We start from the raw sequence: 18,525 nt of genomic DNA, 5'->3' as shown, positions 1-18,525 counted from the left end.
AAAATAAATAAATCTGGGGGTTATAAAAGAGATCCTGGAACAGACTATGACCCTCTCAGTTTATGAACTGATACCCTACAAAGAAAATGTAATGTAGCGCAGTCTGCAAGAAAACCATTTCGGGTCAAATGTACAAGAAATTCTCTAGTACACAGTCTAAAATATAAATTATATTTTACATATATTTGTTTTTTAAACACCAACTTTGAATGCAGAAAAGTCACTTTAGCTATGAACTGAGTAAAGCCTCATATTTCTCATCATATGATCCTCTTCCTTTAATCTGTAATGTTAGGGGCCTCTCTCCCAGCATGCCGTGCACTGTCACTACTGTCTCGTAGTCTTTGTTTGTCCTGTGGGAGTGAAATGTAAGAAAGAGGTATGGGACCAGGTAAATATCATACAACATGTCAGTATATTATACACACACACACACACACACACCTACCTATAGAATCAATGACCCAACAGTTGCATACACGTGCCTTCATATACTAGAGAGTGTAAATAGCAGATACTGTTTCTCCTTTACTGTGACTGAGAAAAATAATCCACCATGACTGTTTCCTTACCTTGCTGTGAAGGTCACCAGTAACATCTCCTTACTGGATGAAGTATGACTGACGTGAGCCGCCAGCATCCCACTGGTGGGGGAGATAGAAAATATGTCCTGTCCACTGTGTCTGTCCCTTTTGTCTGGAAGTGAGAATAAGGGGGATTTATATCGTACCTTACATTACAGATCATAGTTTTGCACCATTTATCAGTGTCTTTTTCTTATTTGTTAGCTCACAGTGTTATTGGACATTGTTATTGCACACCATTGCAGTTTTGCTTTAGCGTAGAAACTTGCATAAAAGACCCTTACAGAACACCTGAACATTTTTTTTTACTCTCTGTTAGTAATACAGTATTTACCCAGTAAAGCCGTCCAGTAACTTTTTGATCCACTTCTGTTCATCAGAAAGACTTCTTGCGTCCTTGCCTGCCCCACAAAGCATGTGCCGAAGTCCACAGTATCACAGGAGAGCTGTAACACCGGCACGGTGAGGTATGCGCTCAAGGGGATTTGCTGCAGAGATACAATTGTGGATTGTTAGTAGAATGATGGTTGGATGACAAGTTTTAATGTGATATCATGAGTCAATAGAAAACCAACCTGAACGCTGTTGTTGCTGTACTCAATGTGGAGTTGCTGGGTAAAATGAAGCTTCTTCTCGCCATTCTCTGACTGAAGGATCTGAACACCTGGGAGCATCTGATCACCCAGCAGGTTCTGGTAAGTCAGTAGTTCCAGGGTTGTGCAGAAGGACACTTTGACCTATGCAATGAAAGCATTCATAATGTTAGTTTGTAAGGTTTGTCTGTGATCATGTACAGGGGTACTCCGGCCATTTATGTTTGTTTTTTTTATAGAAAATTAGAAACATCCTATTCTCACCTAATATGCGTTCCCAGGGGTCAACCTGTCACATCTTTAGGTCTCCCACTGAACGCTTCGGCCACAGCTTGGGAGACAGACTTGTCTTGGCAGTAACATCCAATCACAGGGACAGCACTGCAGCTGAGCGACTGTCAATGCCCAGATGAGTCGGTCTTGGATATAGTGGCCACTGAAGTGTGTTAGGTGAGAATAGGATGTTATTATCTATGCAACCCCTGCACTATATCAAAAAACAGTATGTATAACCATGGTGTGCACTAGTATAGTCTAACTCCAAAACAAACAATGTAAAACATTTGGAACCTAATAATTTTTAATATCTTATTAGAAGCAAAGTAACAGATTCTCTCGTACCAATGTGTTTTGCTGTGGGTGCAGCACTATCTGCGATGCCCGCTCATCTCGGTCACTGTGGGAAGTTTTGAGATTTTTATTAGGATCAACAGCAGCAACCGTGAAGGGTCTGGAGAGCAGCAACCGGAAATACAGTGGTGTCTCTGTGCAGTTTATTAGCTTTACGTTTCGGGTTGTCATAAATTCAGTCAAGATCTGAAGAAGAGAATAAAAACAATATTAAGTCCCAAAGTGTCTGTGCTTCCAGCCCTTTAACAGTAATGTCCCTATGCACATGTCCTCATTACTATACAACAATTAAGAGACTGCATCATAATAAAGGAGAATGTTTTAGTGCCCCCATACAGATTAGAGAAACATTCACCAAACCTACCCTACCAACTAAAGCTTCCCATACACTTTAGTCAAAGAACAGCTGATATTTGGCAAGGGATGGTGGATTAGAACTGAACAATAAGTCGCCACCATGGCTGTCTGGCAGCAGCTTCTCCATAGAGAACACATGAATGATCAGCCATGCTGAACGTCTATGTGTATGGACAGACCAGGAGTGATAAGCGTCAGCTAAACAAATATTCGCTCAACAGTTACTGGAGATGTATGGCTGCCTTTATTGTAGGGCTTCTGAATTTCCTCTGAATATGCCATGAGAACAAGGATCAGGTATGCTATACATCAATGCTAGAGATGAGCGTGAGGGACCCCTAGGAAGTCTGGGAAAACATGGATACAGTCTATAGTTGTAGCAATGTTTTCCTGGACTCCCTAGGGCTGCATCCAAGTTCTTCAGCCAGCAGTATTCAAATGCTGAACGATCAGACTCCTGCTCAGTGGTGCTCATCTCCAACCAGTGTCTAGTCTTTTTGTGGTCTCTGGAAGCAGCTTACTCCCCATTGAAAAGAACATGAATATTCAGCCCATGTAGGAGGGGGGAGGTTGCAAGCTGAACAACCATTGGAGGTGTATGTGCACCATTATGTTCCCTCCTTTCCTGTTTCCACTGTTAAATTATTTAAAAATGAAATACTGACACGTGAAGATGTCCTATCAGGAATTAGGTCACTTGCTACAGAGTAAAACACCAGGCCTTCTTCATCCTCATCTTCAAATTCCACAGTGAGCCTGAGGAGAAAGGGGACAACTTGAGGCCTACGTCACAGGGGTTAATACACACTGGCCGCTGCTATAAATGGGGGACCTTCAGCTGATGCAAAACTATAATTCCCATCATGCCTGGACAGCCAAAGCTTTAGCTATGGAGGTTCAGGCTTGATGGGAATTGTAGTTTAGCAACAGCCGGAGGGCCCAAGGTTCCAACACGATTATCTGTAATTAAATGAGTATTCCCATAATATCTTTGTGTTTCTGGGAATTATTGGCCTTTACTAGATATTCAGCATTATATATCACAGTCTGGTCCACAGTATTGTATACATTACTCACAGAGCAGGCTTCACAAATGCCTGGAGCTCCATTCTGATCGGATCCACCCCATAGGCATGGAGCCGGCTCACCTTACCCGGTATATGTCTTGTAGACTAGAGGGAATGAACATACATTTTAGCAGAGTGAATAAAGTGTCTTCTATTAGCATGGTGCTTAGAGAGAAGAGGACGTTAGGTTACCGTATCATCCAGACTCAGGAAGCCCAGGGCAAATCCACTGCACTCTGTCTTGCTGGTGATCTCAGACAACATTAGTGGAGTGAAGGACACATGTATCGTGCTATATCCTCTGGCAGGAACAATCTAAGGAAAAGAAGGCAGTTCTGTTCACCAAAGAGGGATAACATAGAAAGCAGTAGAAATAACTAATAAAATAAAACCAAGCACTATACATCAGTGTGCAAAGCATTCATTCTCCAGAAGGAAGAGAGCTTCTATTTGGCGCCGCTAATGGTAAGCAATAAGCTATTTGGGTACAGCATAGGCTGTATTTATGTTTTCCAGGACACCCTAGGGTGGCATCCAACTACTGCAGTACCAAGGAGTCACATGGCGATGTCCGGGTTCGGAGAGCGTTGCTGAACCCAAACAGTTTGGCTTCTCCGCTCAACGCTACTCTTTAATTGGCTGAGCATTGCCTTTCAGGGATTCAAGCTCTCTTCCTTGCAAAATGGAGCACTGCATGGTCTATAGGATTCTACACACTTTTTGGCACTCTTGCACCCCTGTAGTTTCTATGCATCACTATAGAATCTGTCATGCACCAATACCTACTCTCCACCATATTCTCAGCACACGCATATTTGGTGGAATGGTTGAAGGCCTGGTGGTAGTTTTTCAGATAGAGGCCCCTGATATGACTTACTGTCTGCCTGGGAGTGATGCAGTATGGGTAATCAGAGGCGACCCCCTCATGGCTCCTTAGAATGACAGAAATTAATTTTTCTTCTGATGCCATTTCGGTTCCTAGTCCATTAAGGTTGTCACTTGTTTCTTCATCTGTTTGTTCAGTCTGTTCCACTCCCTCTAGTTTCTACAGAAACAACAGGCATCAATGCGGGTCATATAAACTGCACCATAGTGCCCTGTGTGATCAAGGCCTTATAGCTTGATAAAATACTTACGCTTATGCTTCTGAATGAGGAGGATGATGTAGTTCCCGAAGTGCTGGGGATTTTATCCCAGTTCACAGGTGAGTTGTCACTTTCTGGAAAATCTAAACTGGAATCGACAATTTCATTTCCATCTATATCTTTTAAAGGGAAAGGGTCTCCAAAGAGTAACACCAGGTCCAGCAGCTTGGAAGTGTCCTGATCTCTGTTATAAGTCTCCCAGTCAATGCGGATGTCTAGAAATACAAGCAAACCATTCAGTATCTGATCAGACGGACATCACTTATAGGCCCTGTCCACACTCATCCGGTGGCAATTTGACTCTCCCCGCTGTGGTGGTTAACATGCTAGGACTGATCCTACTGTTCTCAATGGGCTCATTCTAGGCCACAGATGACAGCAGAGCTTTATCAATGTGGTGGGAGTAGGGGTGGGGGGTCTCAGCTCCCAGACCCTGACTGATCAAAACTTTTGAGGTGTCTGTGACTTCTCACGGGTTATTATTTTAATCACAGGGTCACCTTAAAATAAGTTCCTTATGTCCCGGTCTCCATTCTTGATAAAGGCTTGAGTGACAGCCAAAGCAACCCAGTGGTGAAAAAATAAATGCTATGCAAGATTTCCACCACCAACAGAAGAGGACACTTACCACAAGGACTGGGGTTGTTAATACGCAGGCAGCGAGAAACTGTGTCCCCACCAGACACATGAGTTCCGAACCTTGAATTGGAAATAGTTTTATTACTTATATAGCAACAACATATTCCACTATCTCTACCAGTCCCGGCAGGGTTTACAATCAGGTTCTCCTATCACTCTTACATATCCATACATTTATGTCCCTTATGTTTTTGTAGTGCATGAGGAAGCACATTACTCAGAGAAAATAGGTGATATCTGGTCACTATTAATGGCCAGGTTCTTTCTCTGACATATATAAATTCTTTGTACATAACATTCCAGATGGTATGGTATTACAGTAGGGGGGCACCTTACCTTATGACAGGTCCTTCTGTCTGCCGGTCAGGCCTAGGTCCTGTCATCTGGAAGTATAGAGGACATCCTTTCACAGTCATCTTTATGGGAATCTCCTCAGGACACAGATCTCCAACCTGGTGCGACCAATGAATGGAGATTATTAAAATAAAATAAAAATTAGCAGCATTACATTTAAAGGGGTTATCAAGCATTACAAATACATGAACACTTTATTCCAGGAACACCACTTATGTCTCCAGTTCGGGTGTGGTTTGGTTTTCCAACTCAGTTCCATTGAAGTGAATGGAGCTTAATTGCAAACCACACCTGAACTGGAGACAAGAGTCATGTTGTCTCTGGTAAAAAAGTGATCATGTTTTTCTAACACTGGATAACCCCTTTAAAGTTGTACCCCTTGATGAAATACGTACCAGGGGGATTTATGAGATATTTACTAGAAAATACAGATGACAATAAAATGTATATCGATCAGTCATAACATAAAAAGAAAGTTAATTGACTACCGTTACAATGGCCCCTGTTAAGGGTGTGAGATATATTAAGCCGCAAGTAAACAGTTATTAAAGTTGATGTCTTCAATCCACGTTGAGTGACTTTGTCAAGGGCCACATTGTGTTGGTGAGACAGATGGATCAGAGCATCTCGAATACAGAAGGTCTTGTAAGGGGCTAGAACTGGCAACAGAGTTGTGGGGCAACCAAGGATCAGCGATGTGTGTGGGGCTAGCCCACCTGGTCCAATTTGACAGAAGAGCACAAAGTGTTATAAATATTAAAGAAGCATTCCATTTTTTTTACTATTTCTCTCCCTGCTGCAGACTGGCATGTATACTTACCATTAATGATCGGTGTCCTGCAGAACGACTTCATTTCAGTCCGGTGGGGCCGTTCAGATCGCACTGGCAGTGGACCTCATAATCCTTCTGACCCTCTTCTTTTTACAGCGCATTTGAAGGCTTGAAGTCAGGGTCTCCAATGCATCTCGATGGGGGCGCTCTCATAAAGATGCACTGGAGACCCTGACTTCCAGCCTTCAAACATGCTGTAAAAAGAAGAGGGTCAGAAGGATTGTGAGGTCACTGCCAGTGGGATCTGAACTGTGCCATATGACCAGAATAAAGCTGTGCCGCTGGATACTGATCATCAATGCTAAGTATACTTGGCAGCCTGCAGCAGGGGGACAAATAGAAAAAAAAGTAGAATGCTTTGGGGTACTCTGGCACATAAAAACTTTTTTTTTTTTTTTTTGCTGCCCTTATATTAAACATGATAAACATTATATCCTTACCTCACCGTGCTGCCCCGATTTCCTCTTGCAGCGTCTCCGGTCCCCCGCTGCCACTTCCAGGACAAACTCATTTTGGCAGTGACAGCCCCTCAGCCAATCATTGGCTGCTGCACTGTCCTAACTCAGTCAGTAATTGGTTGAGCGGGCTGTCACTGCCGAGATGAGCTTGTCTTGTAAGTGGTGGCAGCAGCGGTCAGCAGGAAATCCAAAGATGCCGCTGGAGGAACCCGGGGGGAGCACTAGGGGGCCAAGAAGAAGATGTTTATTATGTTGTTGCTTTATAAAAGGGCAGGACTCTATAAAAAGTTTAAAGGGTTGAGTACCCTTTTAATGCAAACTATGACAGAAGGCTAAGTAGCCATAGACCAAACACAGTGCTTACACCAATCCTTGTCTTTTGCCAAAAGCGCCTACAATGGGTCTATGCTTTGCCCAGAAATCCCCTTTAAGCTGTGTATAAAACATACCGTACAGACAAGCAGATCTGAGTACTCTCCCCACATATTATTATAAGCAGTCACATCTATGGATATCTGCTGGAACGGCCCCAATGTTCCAGTGTTTGGATGAGGAATAAATGCAGCGCCTTTTCCATCTGACAAAACTGATGTTCTGAAATCTGAAAACATAAAATGTGGACCTGAGCTATGTAAGGATTTATTCACACAGCACAGTTATGGTGTTGCCATTGCCAAGTTTTTGCATTTTTTTTTTATAATTTTTTTTCTCCTGGGTTTTGATCCACCTACCGTCATCTGCCTTTTTTGCTACCTCCTTGACAAACCGAGCAGTCCTCTGTATAAGAGAAGATGATGAACTGTAACAGAAGAAAATATTCAGAATCCCATCAGTGCAATTCATGGTAATATACAGAAAAAACAAATGCTGGTATCCTGATTACCGACAACACATGCTATGATTATTGTGATTATTACTAAATGCCCTGCAGGAATGTGTGCATTAATAATACATGATATTGGACAAATGATAATCTTCACAGTCAAGTTTATGTCACTAATAGATCATGTTTGCAGATCCAGATCTGCAAGCAGTTTAATATAGTGTATAAAGGACTACCAACTTGAAGAAGAATCCGTGTGAACGGAGCAGGAAGCAGACAGCTCCGTACACTTTGTAGTGGCCATGCTGGGTAACTGCAGCTCAGTTTTCATTGAAATGAATAGGCGGAACAGCAGTAACCCAGCACAATGTATGGAGCTGTCTGCTTATGGCTCACTATGTAAGCAGGCGTCACAGATCTGGCAAACAGCTAATGGGCAACAATTCTGGGTGTGGGACCTCCTTCCATCAGATATTGATTGCCTATCTCAAACATCAATTAAAAAGTTCCAGAAAACCCTAGTAAGTCTAGTAAAACATAACGAAGATCCATTCACATGAATATACGTATGCCAACAATGCAGAAGAATTTATCACTGTAGCAAAGCTGGACTTTGGCTCTACTTCTTATATTAAGGTGATCTTTAAGGTTTACAGTTATCTGGTGACAAAGTAAGTGTCAGATGCATGTATAACATTACAAATATGTGTACTGTCTTGCTCATGTGACTTACTGAGAGCTTCTTGGTGCCTGTGGCGTAAGACATCCACTGAAATAGTTGATCTGTATGGAAAATGGTGCGGATATTCCTGAATGATTTGTCATCGTGAAGGTTCGCTTTACTGTACCCTGCAAAGTAACCTCTGATCCAAAGTCTAGGAGCAACTCCTGAACGTTTGATGGAAGCGATTCATCTACGCTGTAGGGAAAAAAATGGAGAAAGCAGATACGATGGACATTTATCTAAGAGCAAAAATCTAATATAAACTATAATGTTAAGTCATACCTAAAAAAACCCTTTGTAATCAGGCATGTTAAAAGTTATGGATGACAGCGGGTGTCACTGCCGAGACCAGCTGTGATCAGGAGACATAACCTGGGAGAGAGTGCGATGGCCATGCCATTCACTCCTCGACCACTCGCTAATTCTGACAATGTCCCAGCCTCATAGACTTAGGGTACTATTACACCAACAGATCTGACAAAAGATTATCTGCCAAAGATTTAAAGCCAAACCCAGGAACAGACTATAAACAGAGAACAGGTCATAAAGGAAAGACTGGATTTCTCCTCTTTTCAAATCCACTCCTGGGTTTGGCTTCAAATCTTTGGCAGATAATCTGTCGTCAGATCTGTTGGTGTAATAGTACCCTTACAATGTCAGAATTAGCCAATCAGGAGATACAGCCGGGGAGTGAATGGCATGGCCACCGCGATCTCTTCTGGGCCATGTCTCCTGATCACAGTGGGTCTCAGCAGTCAAAAGTAATTTTTAATAACATTGACTCTTTAAAATCATGGCTCTCCAAACTGCGGCCCTCCAGCTGTTGTAAAACCACGATTCCCATCATGCCCGGACAGCTAAAGCTTTGGATTTGGCTGTCCAGGCATAATGGGAAATGTAGTATTGCAACAGCTGGAGGGCCGCAGTTTGGAGACCCATGCATTAAATGATGTTAACCTCTACTAAGCAAATACTTTATAAAACTAAAAAGCAATGATTAGTAGACAGCCTTACCTTTCTGATAAGGAGAAGCTGACATGAAGACCTCTAGGTTTGGCTTTTACGTTTAGAACCAAAGGTTCCTTCATATCTTCTACCAGACAGCATATCCTCGTGTCTTTGATTTCATCCTGAACAGAAACATATAAAGAGCTGGTTAGAAAATCTGCCAGACATTCAATTCTTTGGACAGGAGCACTGCAAAATACATTTTAGACTATAAATAAGTAAATCTACAGCCCTGTGCAAAAGTTCTCAGCACTTTTTGCCGCAAAGTAGGCGATACTGAGATATAGCAAGTTAGATTATCACTCAGTGTCAGGCAGCTGCTGCAAGAGCTATGGTCAATATGATACATAAAGAACTAAGTACTGCAAAGCTGTGTAAATAAATAATGGACTATGATGGTTATGGACAAATAAATGTTACTTGCCAATGTATAGGTTTCCAGCGTCACACACATTTCAGACTCTTCGTTAGGTCCTAACAAGCCGCTCTCTGGAGTTACCTTGACTGAGCAAGCAGTTGGATGGCTTCCCTTAAATTTTAGAAAATATGAGTTATAACATGTACTGTATATGTAGCACAGGTATCAAACTTGCGGCTCTCCAGCTGTTGCACAACTATAATTCCTATTGTGCCTGGACAGCCAAGGCATGATGGGAATTGTAGTACTGCAACAGCTAGTGGGTAGCAAGTTTAACACCTCTGCTCTAAAGCATGATAATACTGCATTCACTAGTAAAATAGCTGTATGTATCTACCTCCTGTACTGAGAGTATTGCCTTTTCTATCACCCAGGTATTCATAGTATTTGTAATATTTTACGGCCATTATCTCAACTCCACTTCCGCACTAATGTTCCATCTACAGCTAAACGTTCCTATTGGATGAATATTTATGGCTGTTTCTAATGTCATCCCTGCGGCTAGGTTCCTGTTTCATATCACTGAATGTTATAATCGAGAACATATTTATACCTCTTGCCAGGAAAACTTTGCCGGGAGTCGTCCCTGGTTAAACATTTTTATAGTCGACTGCGCTTGGACTCCTACATAGACCTCATTGAACACCAAGGAACTGGACAGAAGGCAAACCTGGGGAACCTGGACATCAGCCAGGACAGGAAGGTAGCTGGAACAAATAGACCAGTTAAAAAAATGCTAGACAATTCAAGTGGAGGATTACTGGGGTACTCCGGTGAATTGCTTTAATTTTTCTTTTTTTTTTTTTCTTCAAATTAACTGGTGTCAGATATTAAGTTATATATCAAGTATCAAGTTATATCGATTTGTTAATGACTTAGAATTAAAAATCTCAAGTCTTCCAGTAGTTCTCAGCTGCTGTATGTCCTGCAGGAAGTGGTGTATTCTTTCCAGTCTGACATAGTACTCCCTGCTGCCACATCTGTCCATGATAGGAACTGTCCAGGATTTCTATGGGGATTTGCTACTACTCTGGACAGTTCCTGTCACGGGCAGAGGTGGTAGTAGAAAGCACCACTTTCTGCAAGACATACAGCAGCTGATAAGTACTGCAAAACTTAAGATTTTACATAGAAACCATTTACAAATCTCTATAACTTTCTAACAGCAATTGATCTGAAAACATTTTTTTTCTCCAGAGTTCCCCTTCAGGATAAAATACATATGATGTCCAATAACAGAATTATAGTACAGACACATATGTTTCTTTATGACACCATATACATGCGGCCTAAAAAGATCAAGCAATTCCATTGTGATGCAGGGAAATATCGTTTTACAAAATGATATCCAGATCAAGAAAGCAATCCATGGAAGAATAAAATGGCTATGGCGATGGCTATGCATAGATCATCATATATATAGGGGCCCCATTCATTGAGCTGGATCTACACCCCACTTTTTTCTGGGACTGGAGGCCCTGGCACTTCTTTACTACTGAAAGGATAAGGATGGCATCATGCTGAGAATGGTCTCCCTTGATGCGTAGGGAATTTCTGTAGGTTAATACTATGATTATGTGACTAGGCCTCTCCTCCACAGGTTGCTTGACTTTTCCATTGGCTGCAGAGCTGCTCTCCTGAGATGTTCTCCATTATTCTGCCACTGGCGCTTAGCAGAATGGTCAGCACATTAATAAAATACATAAAAATGGTGGACTTTAGTTAAGGCTTACCTTCCTGCACCATTCTCTACCTCCAGCTCTAGCACTGTCTCCAACCTCTGACAGGCCAATGGCTTAAACGCCACAGATAACTCTGCTGAACCCAGAGGCGGCAACACGCCACCCTCAGGAGAAAGGGAGAAGCTCGATTCCTGTATAAAGACAAGATTATGGCCATGGCCTATGTGTCATTTCCCACTATTGAGTGAGGGAATCACTACTGATAAAGAAAAGCTACGCCAATATAACTAAACATTTTGTCCAAGAAATAATCAGAAATAGAATTTACGTAAAATCATATAATCTGCCCTGTCTTCTTCAGTTTTATATACGGTAATTAAACCTACATATCAGAGCGGGTCGGGAAACATATCCTGCTAACTAGTGGTGTATATATAATCTGAATATTGAGCACTGTGCGGGATACACCTCTGTGTTCAAGATGTCATATTCCTGAGGGGGGTCTCCTTCACATGTTCTGGTGCTGTCCCAAGCTATTCTGATATTGGAGGGAAGTAACATCAGCCATACGTAAGACTTACTCTGTAGAATTACAGAAGTCTCCACTAGTATATATACTAGGCTATGTAGATGACTTAGGGTCCTATTCCACAGGCCGATGGGGGCCCGATCAATAACGTAAACGAGCGCTGATCTGCTAGATCAGCGCTCGTTTACTGGGTCTATTCCACGGCCCGATAATCATTTAGCAAGGGCTGCAGGGACATTGTTACAACATGCTAAGCATGTTGCAGGTCTTTTCCTGCGCTCCTTCTTCCTCCCGGCTGACTCAGGCGGATTTGGCTGATTATCGCTCCATAGAATAGGCCCCTTAGCCCTGTATGCCGCAGGGCAGACTTAGCTTGACAAGACTCTTCCAACAGTTGCGGAGTTCATAGGAATTGTCAACTGGTGGATAGGCATAGAGAAATATGCGTATGAGAAATGAAAAGCGACTAATAGATTCCATAACATATGGAGTAAATGGATGAATACCTCTGATCTTGCACCCTCAGGCTCCCACTCATGAGCTATACTTTGGTTGTCTATGTAGTGTGATAAAGGTCTATTTGCCCGTTTAGTTGTTAGTGGGCAGGTATCATTGTTGATCGGGGGGGGGGGGGGTCAAGGTATTAGTGCAACTTGAGTTTTATTTACTGGTAATAATGATTTACTACACGGACATTTATGTACAGTGTTATGGGAGGAAGGTTAGGTGGGGGTGGGGGGGAAGGGATGAGAGGGTATGCCCTCTTGTGGTTTTATTTGTACTAAGAAGAATTTTTCTTTATAAAAAGTTTCAGCAAAAAAGAGTTAATTCAAAAAACAATATTGAGCACTGAAGCTTATGTAGGATGCCAGTTTGTCTTCATGCACTAAACCTGTAAAGAAGTATATAGTGCCCCCAGTGCTGTATACTACAAAGCCATGTGCTACCATAGGACGCTTCTGTATAGCATTTCTCCCCTACAATGCCTACCTCCTCTCCTCTTGAAGCCAGGCAATCTCTGCTCTCCCCGATCTTCCATTTTGCTGCCAAGGGACTAGTGTTTTCAATAGTAAATTTGCTGATTGCTTTATTTCCCAGTTTTATAAGCCCCAGATCAAGTGACGGCAACACAATAGATACGGCTGGTCCCTGTGTAACAGATATAGAAAATAAACAAAAACTTTGGATATTGAATTTAAAAGCAAGAAATAAAATCCAACCACTACCAACAAATTCATTTACAGCCGACACTGGGGCAAATGGTTTATGTAATAAAAGGTCAGGTTTATGCCATCTACTTCTAAAGTATAATGTATGCCTCGGTATGGAATACTGTAATCTAATATGCTATTCCATAAGGTCTAAATGCACCACATATGTAAGAGGGTTGTGCTTTGAAAATAGATCAGGTTAATGTGGCCCTATGGATACATTCCGGGAACGCGCTAGGAGCTATCCCAGGGCCAAATGTTCTGGAATAGCGAAATTTGAAACCCCCAAATTCTTAGATATTAAGGTACTATATACAAACAAGTATATGTTACATGAAGCATAGATGTTAAGATGACAACATTATCCCAATAGTTATTGTGTGTGTATAATGCAATACAATAGAAAACAACAAACCTTAAATGTGGCCTCCACAGGCAAAACCACAGGCTCGGAGGAATGAAGTATGTGGCAATTCACGTTCTCTCGGGTGAATCCGGTCCTCAGTCCACTGAAGATCAACTCAAATTTGCAGAAGGTACTGGGATCTGAGAAGACAAATATGTCAGCTACTCCTAACCCAAACTTACAAAGAAGCCCCTGGATCCAGGCTGGGAAATACTTAAATGCCCCAGTCACCATTGCCTTCTCACAAGTGGCCATTTTTGCATTGTATTACGCTGTAGTCCCCTGGCATTCCTTCGTTCTCCCAGCTCCCTGGCGCATAAGCAACGTCACTCGTGCACAAGGGAGCTGGGAGAACGAACACTGGAGGACTGCGCCAGGCCAGGTAAGTAAGTGTAGGAGGGCATTTTCTTTATGTCGACCATTTCTTTATGCATTTTATTTATGTCTACCAATAAAGGCTACTTTTTATTGTACTTAGTTTCATACTACAGTTTTTTTCCCTTTTATAAGACCATATAAATATAAATAGGAATGGCTCTTTCCAACTCTAAAATTAGGGATAAAACCCACTTTGGTGATATTAAAATTACTTTTTCCTGTAAGAGAGCAGAGGGAGATCTTTGGTGGCTTTCATCCCACTACATCATCGCTGCTTAGTTATCATAAATCCAGATATGTCCTACATTTACTCTAAAGAAATCTCTTTTTACCCTTTATCACATAGGTAAAGAAAGCAGATAATACATAAGTACCGATGTTTCCAGAGTGCGGCTCAATCTGAATGATGTTTGGTGTTGAGATGTTTTCCCATTCAAACTGGATTGTGGATTTGCTGTTATTCCAAATCTAGAAAAAATTGCACAGTATATAGTAACACAAAAAAAAAAGTCAAATCATGATTGGACAAAAAAAAATGAGGGACGTTCTGACATTTAGCTGTTACTCAGAGAAGGAAAGGATAAATCCATCAGGCAGAATTCCTGCTTGATCTTTGTTAGAGTGAAGTCACACACCAGCTCAGATAGTGGACAGTGAGGAGAGAATACATGGAGGATAAGGGTGGTATTACACGGGCCGAGCAGGGCCCGATAATACCTGTAAACGAGCGCCGATCTGCTAGATCGTCGCTCGTTTACTGGGCCTATTACACAGCCCGATAATCGTTTAACAAGAGCTGCAAGGACATTGTTACCGATGTCCTTGCAGCCCTTGCTAAACTGGCATACATTACCCATCCACGTTCCAGGGCTGCTCCTGCCGTCCGCTTCTCCCCGGGTCCCGCGCATGCTCTAGCTCCACAGCAGCCTGTCAGCTGATAAGCTGCTCAGCCAATCACAGGCCAGCTGACAGGCCAGTGTGAAGCTAGAGCGCGCGCGGGACCCCGGGAGAAGCGGACGGCAGGAGCAGCCCTGGAACGTGGATGGGTAATGTATATCGTTAGTCGCCGGCCGCGCACCGCTATTACACGTAGCGGTGCGCGGTCGACGCCCGACATAAATAGGTTCTAACCTATATCAACGATCAGCCGATATCGTTGTCATTGGCTGATCGTTGCATTTATTACACAGAGCGATAATCGTCCGAATCGGGCCAATTCGGCCGATTATCGTTCCGTGTAATAGTACACTAATGCTGGGTTTACACAAAGCGATAATTTGCCCAATCGATCGTTTAACGATTTTGAAGCAACGATTTGGCTGTTATAACGATCAGCATTTAGACGAATAAATTGTTAGAAAAATCGTTCGAATATTCGTAAGAAGAATCGTTATTGCGATCATTTTTAAAATCGCTTAAGCCCATCTTTTACATAGGGTAAATCGTTGAAAGACTGTTTACACAAAGCGATTTGCGAATTTTTAGCGAACGACAAACGATGATTTAAGAACATGTTGAAAGATCAAAATGAGCGATTTTTCGCTCGTCGCTTGATCGTTTGCTGTGTTTACACAGAACGATTATCGCTCAATGCGATCGTTATTGCGAAAATTCGCCCGATAATCGTTCCGTGTAAACCCAGCATAACTCTCATAGGCTGTAGATAGACGGGGGGGGGGGGGGGGGGGGGGGGGTAAATACAAGGCAGTCTGCAGGGAGGAACAATATATGCTAAGCTCACCCAGTGGGTTGTATAACCTAAGAGAGGGACTAAGCAACATCTTTAATAAAGACCTACAGAGAAAGTCTTGCAGGTATAAAAAAATTTTTTTATATGTCTATAGCCTTGAACAACCCCATTCACTCAATTTTAATGCTATTCATTATTATTTAATGACTAACCTTAAACTGCTTTCTCATGGCTGTGCCAATAAAACTTTCACCAGAAAAGATGACTGCATATGGCTCCAAAAGTAAATTAAAAGATTCAGTGGTCCCTTTAAGTTCCAGGTCTATGACTATGACATCTTGTATCAAAGGATCCAGCTCAGTAAAGCTGGGCAGATGTGGTTCTGAGCTGTATAGAAAAAAGCAATAAAATACACGTTTATTTACTACTGGAGATGAGCGAACCTCATGCATGCATGGTCCGAAACCAAACTCTTAGGCTATGGCAGTATCCATGTTTTCCAGGACTTGCTAGGGCTGCATCCAACTTCTTTAACTACCGGTAATCAAATGCAGAGAGTTTGGTTTCAGACGACCCTGAGCTTGACCGAGATTCGCTCATCTCTATTTACTACTACAAAGACAACCATTTCTATTGTAACATGTATGATATACTATACATAAGTGACTGGTAGAAATAAACTCATATAGACTAAAGTCTCCTGGTTTTGGTTGGAATGGTTTTCTGACATCCCTATAGTTTTTTATTACAATTAATGTGACTTGTAGAAAGAACGCTTACAGAATGACTCCTGATACTGTTTCCTGATAGATTATTACATGTGGCCTCCAGCTGGGACTTCACAGTAGGACTCTCTTCATACTGTGTATCCATGAGCCATCATTTTTACATACACTTGTGCTACAGTAGCTCTTCTGTAAGTTTAGACCAGGCAGGATAGCCTCAGCTCCCTATGTACATCAGTAATCCTTGGGTGCCCCATGACCCTGTCGCATCAACTTTATGAACTGACCACTAACTTGTTGCTTTATTTATCACACCCCCTGACAGCCATCACCGCCATGAAATAATCAATGTTATTCACTTGACCTGTGTGTTTTTATAGCCGATAGTTGCGTCTGACTCTATAACTTCACACTAATATATAAAACCAGTGACTACTACATCTTGCTATTACATGTCATTATATGGTAAGTAGCATTGTAATGAATACATTATAAACAATAGGCACTGGTTATATTTACATATAATCTTTATTCTTACCTTGGAGGGTCTGGAACATCTCTTAATATCATCTGTGCAGTACTGTGATAGTCAGTGAGCTAGAATTAAATGAAAACGATGAACAAGTATCAGCAAGAGCACAGAAAAGCTTCTAAATCATTGTTAATTATAGCTGGGTGAAGCACTTGATCCAACTCCAGTACAGTGGCGTAGCTACCATAGAGGCAGGGTAGGCAGTTGCTATGGGTCCGGTGCAGGAGGGGGGCCCTGTGCAGGGGTCAGGGGTTATCGGTGCCCCAGCAGTAAAGCAAAAGTATATATATATATGCGCAGTGCTTTATGTTGTGCATAGGGGAGGGGGGCCCCTTAAAATGTTTTGCTATGAGGCCGTGTGAATCCTAACTACGCCCCTGCTCCAGTATAAGTCTATGGAGCCCGACTCCTGTAATCACATGTATCGGGTGGCCTCCTGCTATCATCATTTTCACAACATTTCCTGTTGAAGCGTTATCAGACGTTGAGAAAAATAGCGGGAGGCCCAGGAACCAGCAGCTGTGGCAGAATGGGCTAGGTAAGTATACAGCACTGTTATGTCCCCTTCAGCCCTTACAGCAAATTATGAGTTTATGCCAGACAACCCCTTTAAATCCATATGTTCTGTTCAAATAACCAACAAAAGCTGTCCTACCTCAGTTGGTGTATAAGTCACAGTGAAGATGTGGTCCCTGTGAGGCTGCAGGATACCTTGTAATGGACTTATAGTAAAAGCTGTGTATTCTTCTGTGTTTCGCTCTTCTAGTTGTAAGGTTTGTTGATTTGGCTTCACTATATGCCAATAAAATGGAAGCTCCACATGTCTGTAAATAATCAAATGCAAAAGTTAGTTCCTAACTTAAAGCATACCTGTTATTCCAAAAGATTTAAAAAAAAAAATTGCCTGGATTTATTAGATGAACCCTACAGAGAGGTGACCAGATGATTTTAGTGCCCCTCTACGCGGATATGATCTACGGAGCTGAATTATTAGCATAAGAAACTGGGCCTAGTGAAAAATGCATCCTAGTTATTGTTGTTAGTTATGGTCCTCCAGTTCATTATAACATATCCATTCCCCATGGAAATAGAAGAAATTCACTACAAAAAGTTGTCGAAGCATACGTACGTTGTGTTTCTTACAGCAATGCTCTTCTGCTCCATTGAATGTAGGTTTGTGCTCTCAAACTGTACTAAATGTTCAGCCGAACCATTTGGGAACTCAACAGGGACACTCTTGTCCTCACTGAGAGAAACCAGCTGCAATCCTAAAAGTTGTCCATATCCTTCACCCCCCAAAAAAACAGGACAATGTAAGAGTCAGTGCAAATTATTATACATAAGTTAGTTCAGTACTTATATATATAGCCCACCTGTCAATGTGATTTCCTTCACTTGGCAGTTATCACACACGATTGTAAAAACCTGGCTGTAGGTTTCAGGATATAAAGGGAAAAAGACAACCTGGAAAAAGATGTCATAATCTATAATATTAATGCACATTGCACATATACAATATTATTACCCTGGCTGCTGGAGAATACAGTAGGTTCCATATTTGTTACTGACCTCGATGATGGTTTCTTGCCCAGGATATAGTTCAAACATGGCCGGTCGGATGCAGAATGGAAGCTGCTCCACAAAGCCTGCATTTGCCACAGTCTGAACACAGAAAACAGATTATTGAACATTGTCAAATTCTACATATGATAAAAAGAGGTCTAAACGTTTTTATTTTCC

At 42.0% G+C, this 18,525-nt stretch overlaps 1 protein-coding gene across 5 annotated transcripts in view; it reads right to left on the bottom strand.

The window, feature by feature from the left end:
• Positions 1-155: 155 nt before the first annotated feature.
• Positions 156-18,525, bottom strand: part of DLEC1 (DLEC1 cilia and flagella associated protein) — a 35,926-nt gene continuing 17,556 nt past the window's right edge. For 3 of the 5 annotated variants that reach the window (XM_069958827.1, XM_069958828.1, XM_069958830.1), the window contains 28 exons: positions 18,355-18,447; positions 18,159-18,249; positions 17,915-18,071; positions 17,441-17,609; positions 16,792-16,850; positions 15,741-15,915; positions 14,213-14,306; positions 13,470-13,600; positions 12,834-12,992; positions 11,366-11,505; positions 10,186-10,339; positions 9,639-9,743; positions 9,221-9,336; positions 8,216-8,401; positions 7,391-7,458; positions 7,109-7,260; positions 5,352-5,467; positions 5,005-5,075; positions 4,368-4,591; positions 4,109-4,276; positions 3,424-3,546; positions 3,242-3,336; positions 2,830-2,920; positions 1,799-1,993; positions 1,160-1,321; positions 919-1,072; positions 573-696; positions 157-353 (listed from right to left, as the gene is read on the bottom strand). In XM_069958827.1, the coding sequence (XP_069814928.1) occupies positions 230-353; positions 573-696; positions 919-1,072; positions 1,160-1,321; positions 1,799-1,993; positions 2,830-2,920; positions 3,242-3,336; positions 3,424-3,546; positions 4,109-4,276; positions 4,368-4,591; positions 5,005-5,075; positions 5,352-5,467; positions 7,109-7,260; positions 7,391-7,458; positions 8,216-8,401; positions 9,221-9,336; positions 9,639-9,743; positions 10,186-10,339; positions 11,366-11,505; positions 12,834-12,992; positions 13,470-13,600; positions 14,213-14,306; positions 15,741-15,915; positions 16,792-16,850; positions 17,441-17,609; positions 17,915-18,071; positions 18,159-18,249; positions 18,355-18,447 (3,696 nt within the window). In that variant the 3' untranslated portion in view covers positions 157-229. Of the gene's footprint in view, positions 354-448; positions 495-572; positions 697-918; positions 1,073-1,159; positions 1,322-1,798; positions 1,994-2,829; positions 2,921-3,241; positions 3,337-3,423; positions 3,547-4,108; positions 4,277-4,367; positions 4,592-5,004; positions 5,076-5,351; positions 5,468-7,108; positions 7,261-7,390; positions 7,459-8,215; positions 8,402-9,220; positions 9,337-9,638; positions 9,744-10,185; positions 10,340-11,365; positions 11,506-12,833; positions 12,993-13,469; positions 13,601-14,212; positions 14,307-15,740; positions 15,916-16,791; positions 16,851-17,440; positions 17,610-17,914; positions 18,072-18,158; positions 18,250-18,354; positions 18,448-18,525 lie in introns of all 5 variants that reach the window. The other 2 variants (XM_069958829.1, XM_069958826.1) reach the window with 2 other exon arrangements.

This window comes from Dendropsophus ebraccatus, chromosome 2, assembly GCF_027789765.1.
Source record: "Dendropsophus ebraccatus isolate aDenEbr1 chromosome 2, aDenEbr1.pat, whole genome shotgun sequence".
Classification (NCBI taxonomy): domain Eukaryota; kingdom Metazoa; phylum Chordata; class Amphibia; order Anura; family Hylidae; genus Dendropsophus; species Dendropsophus ebraccatus.
This window is presented reverse-complemented; position numbering and strand designations above follow the sequence as displayed.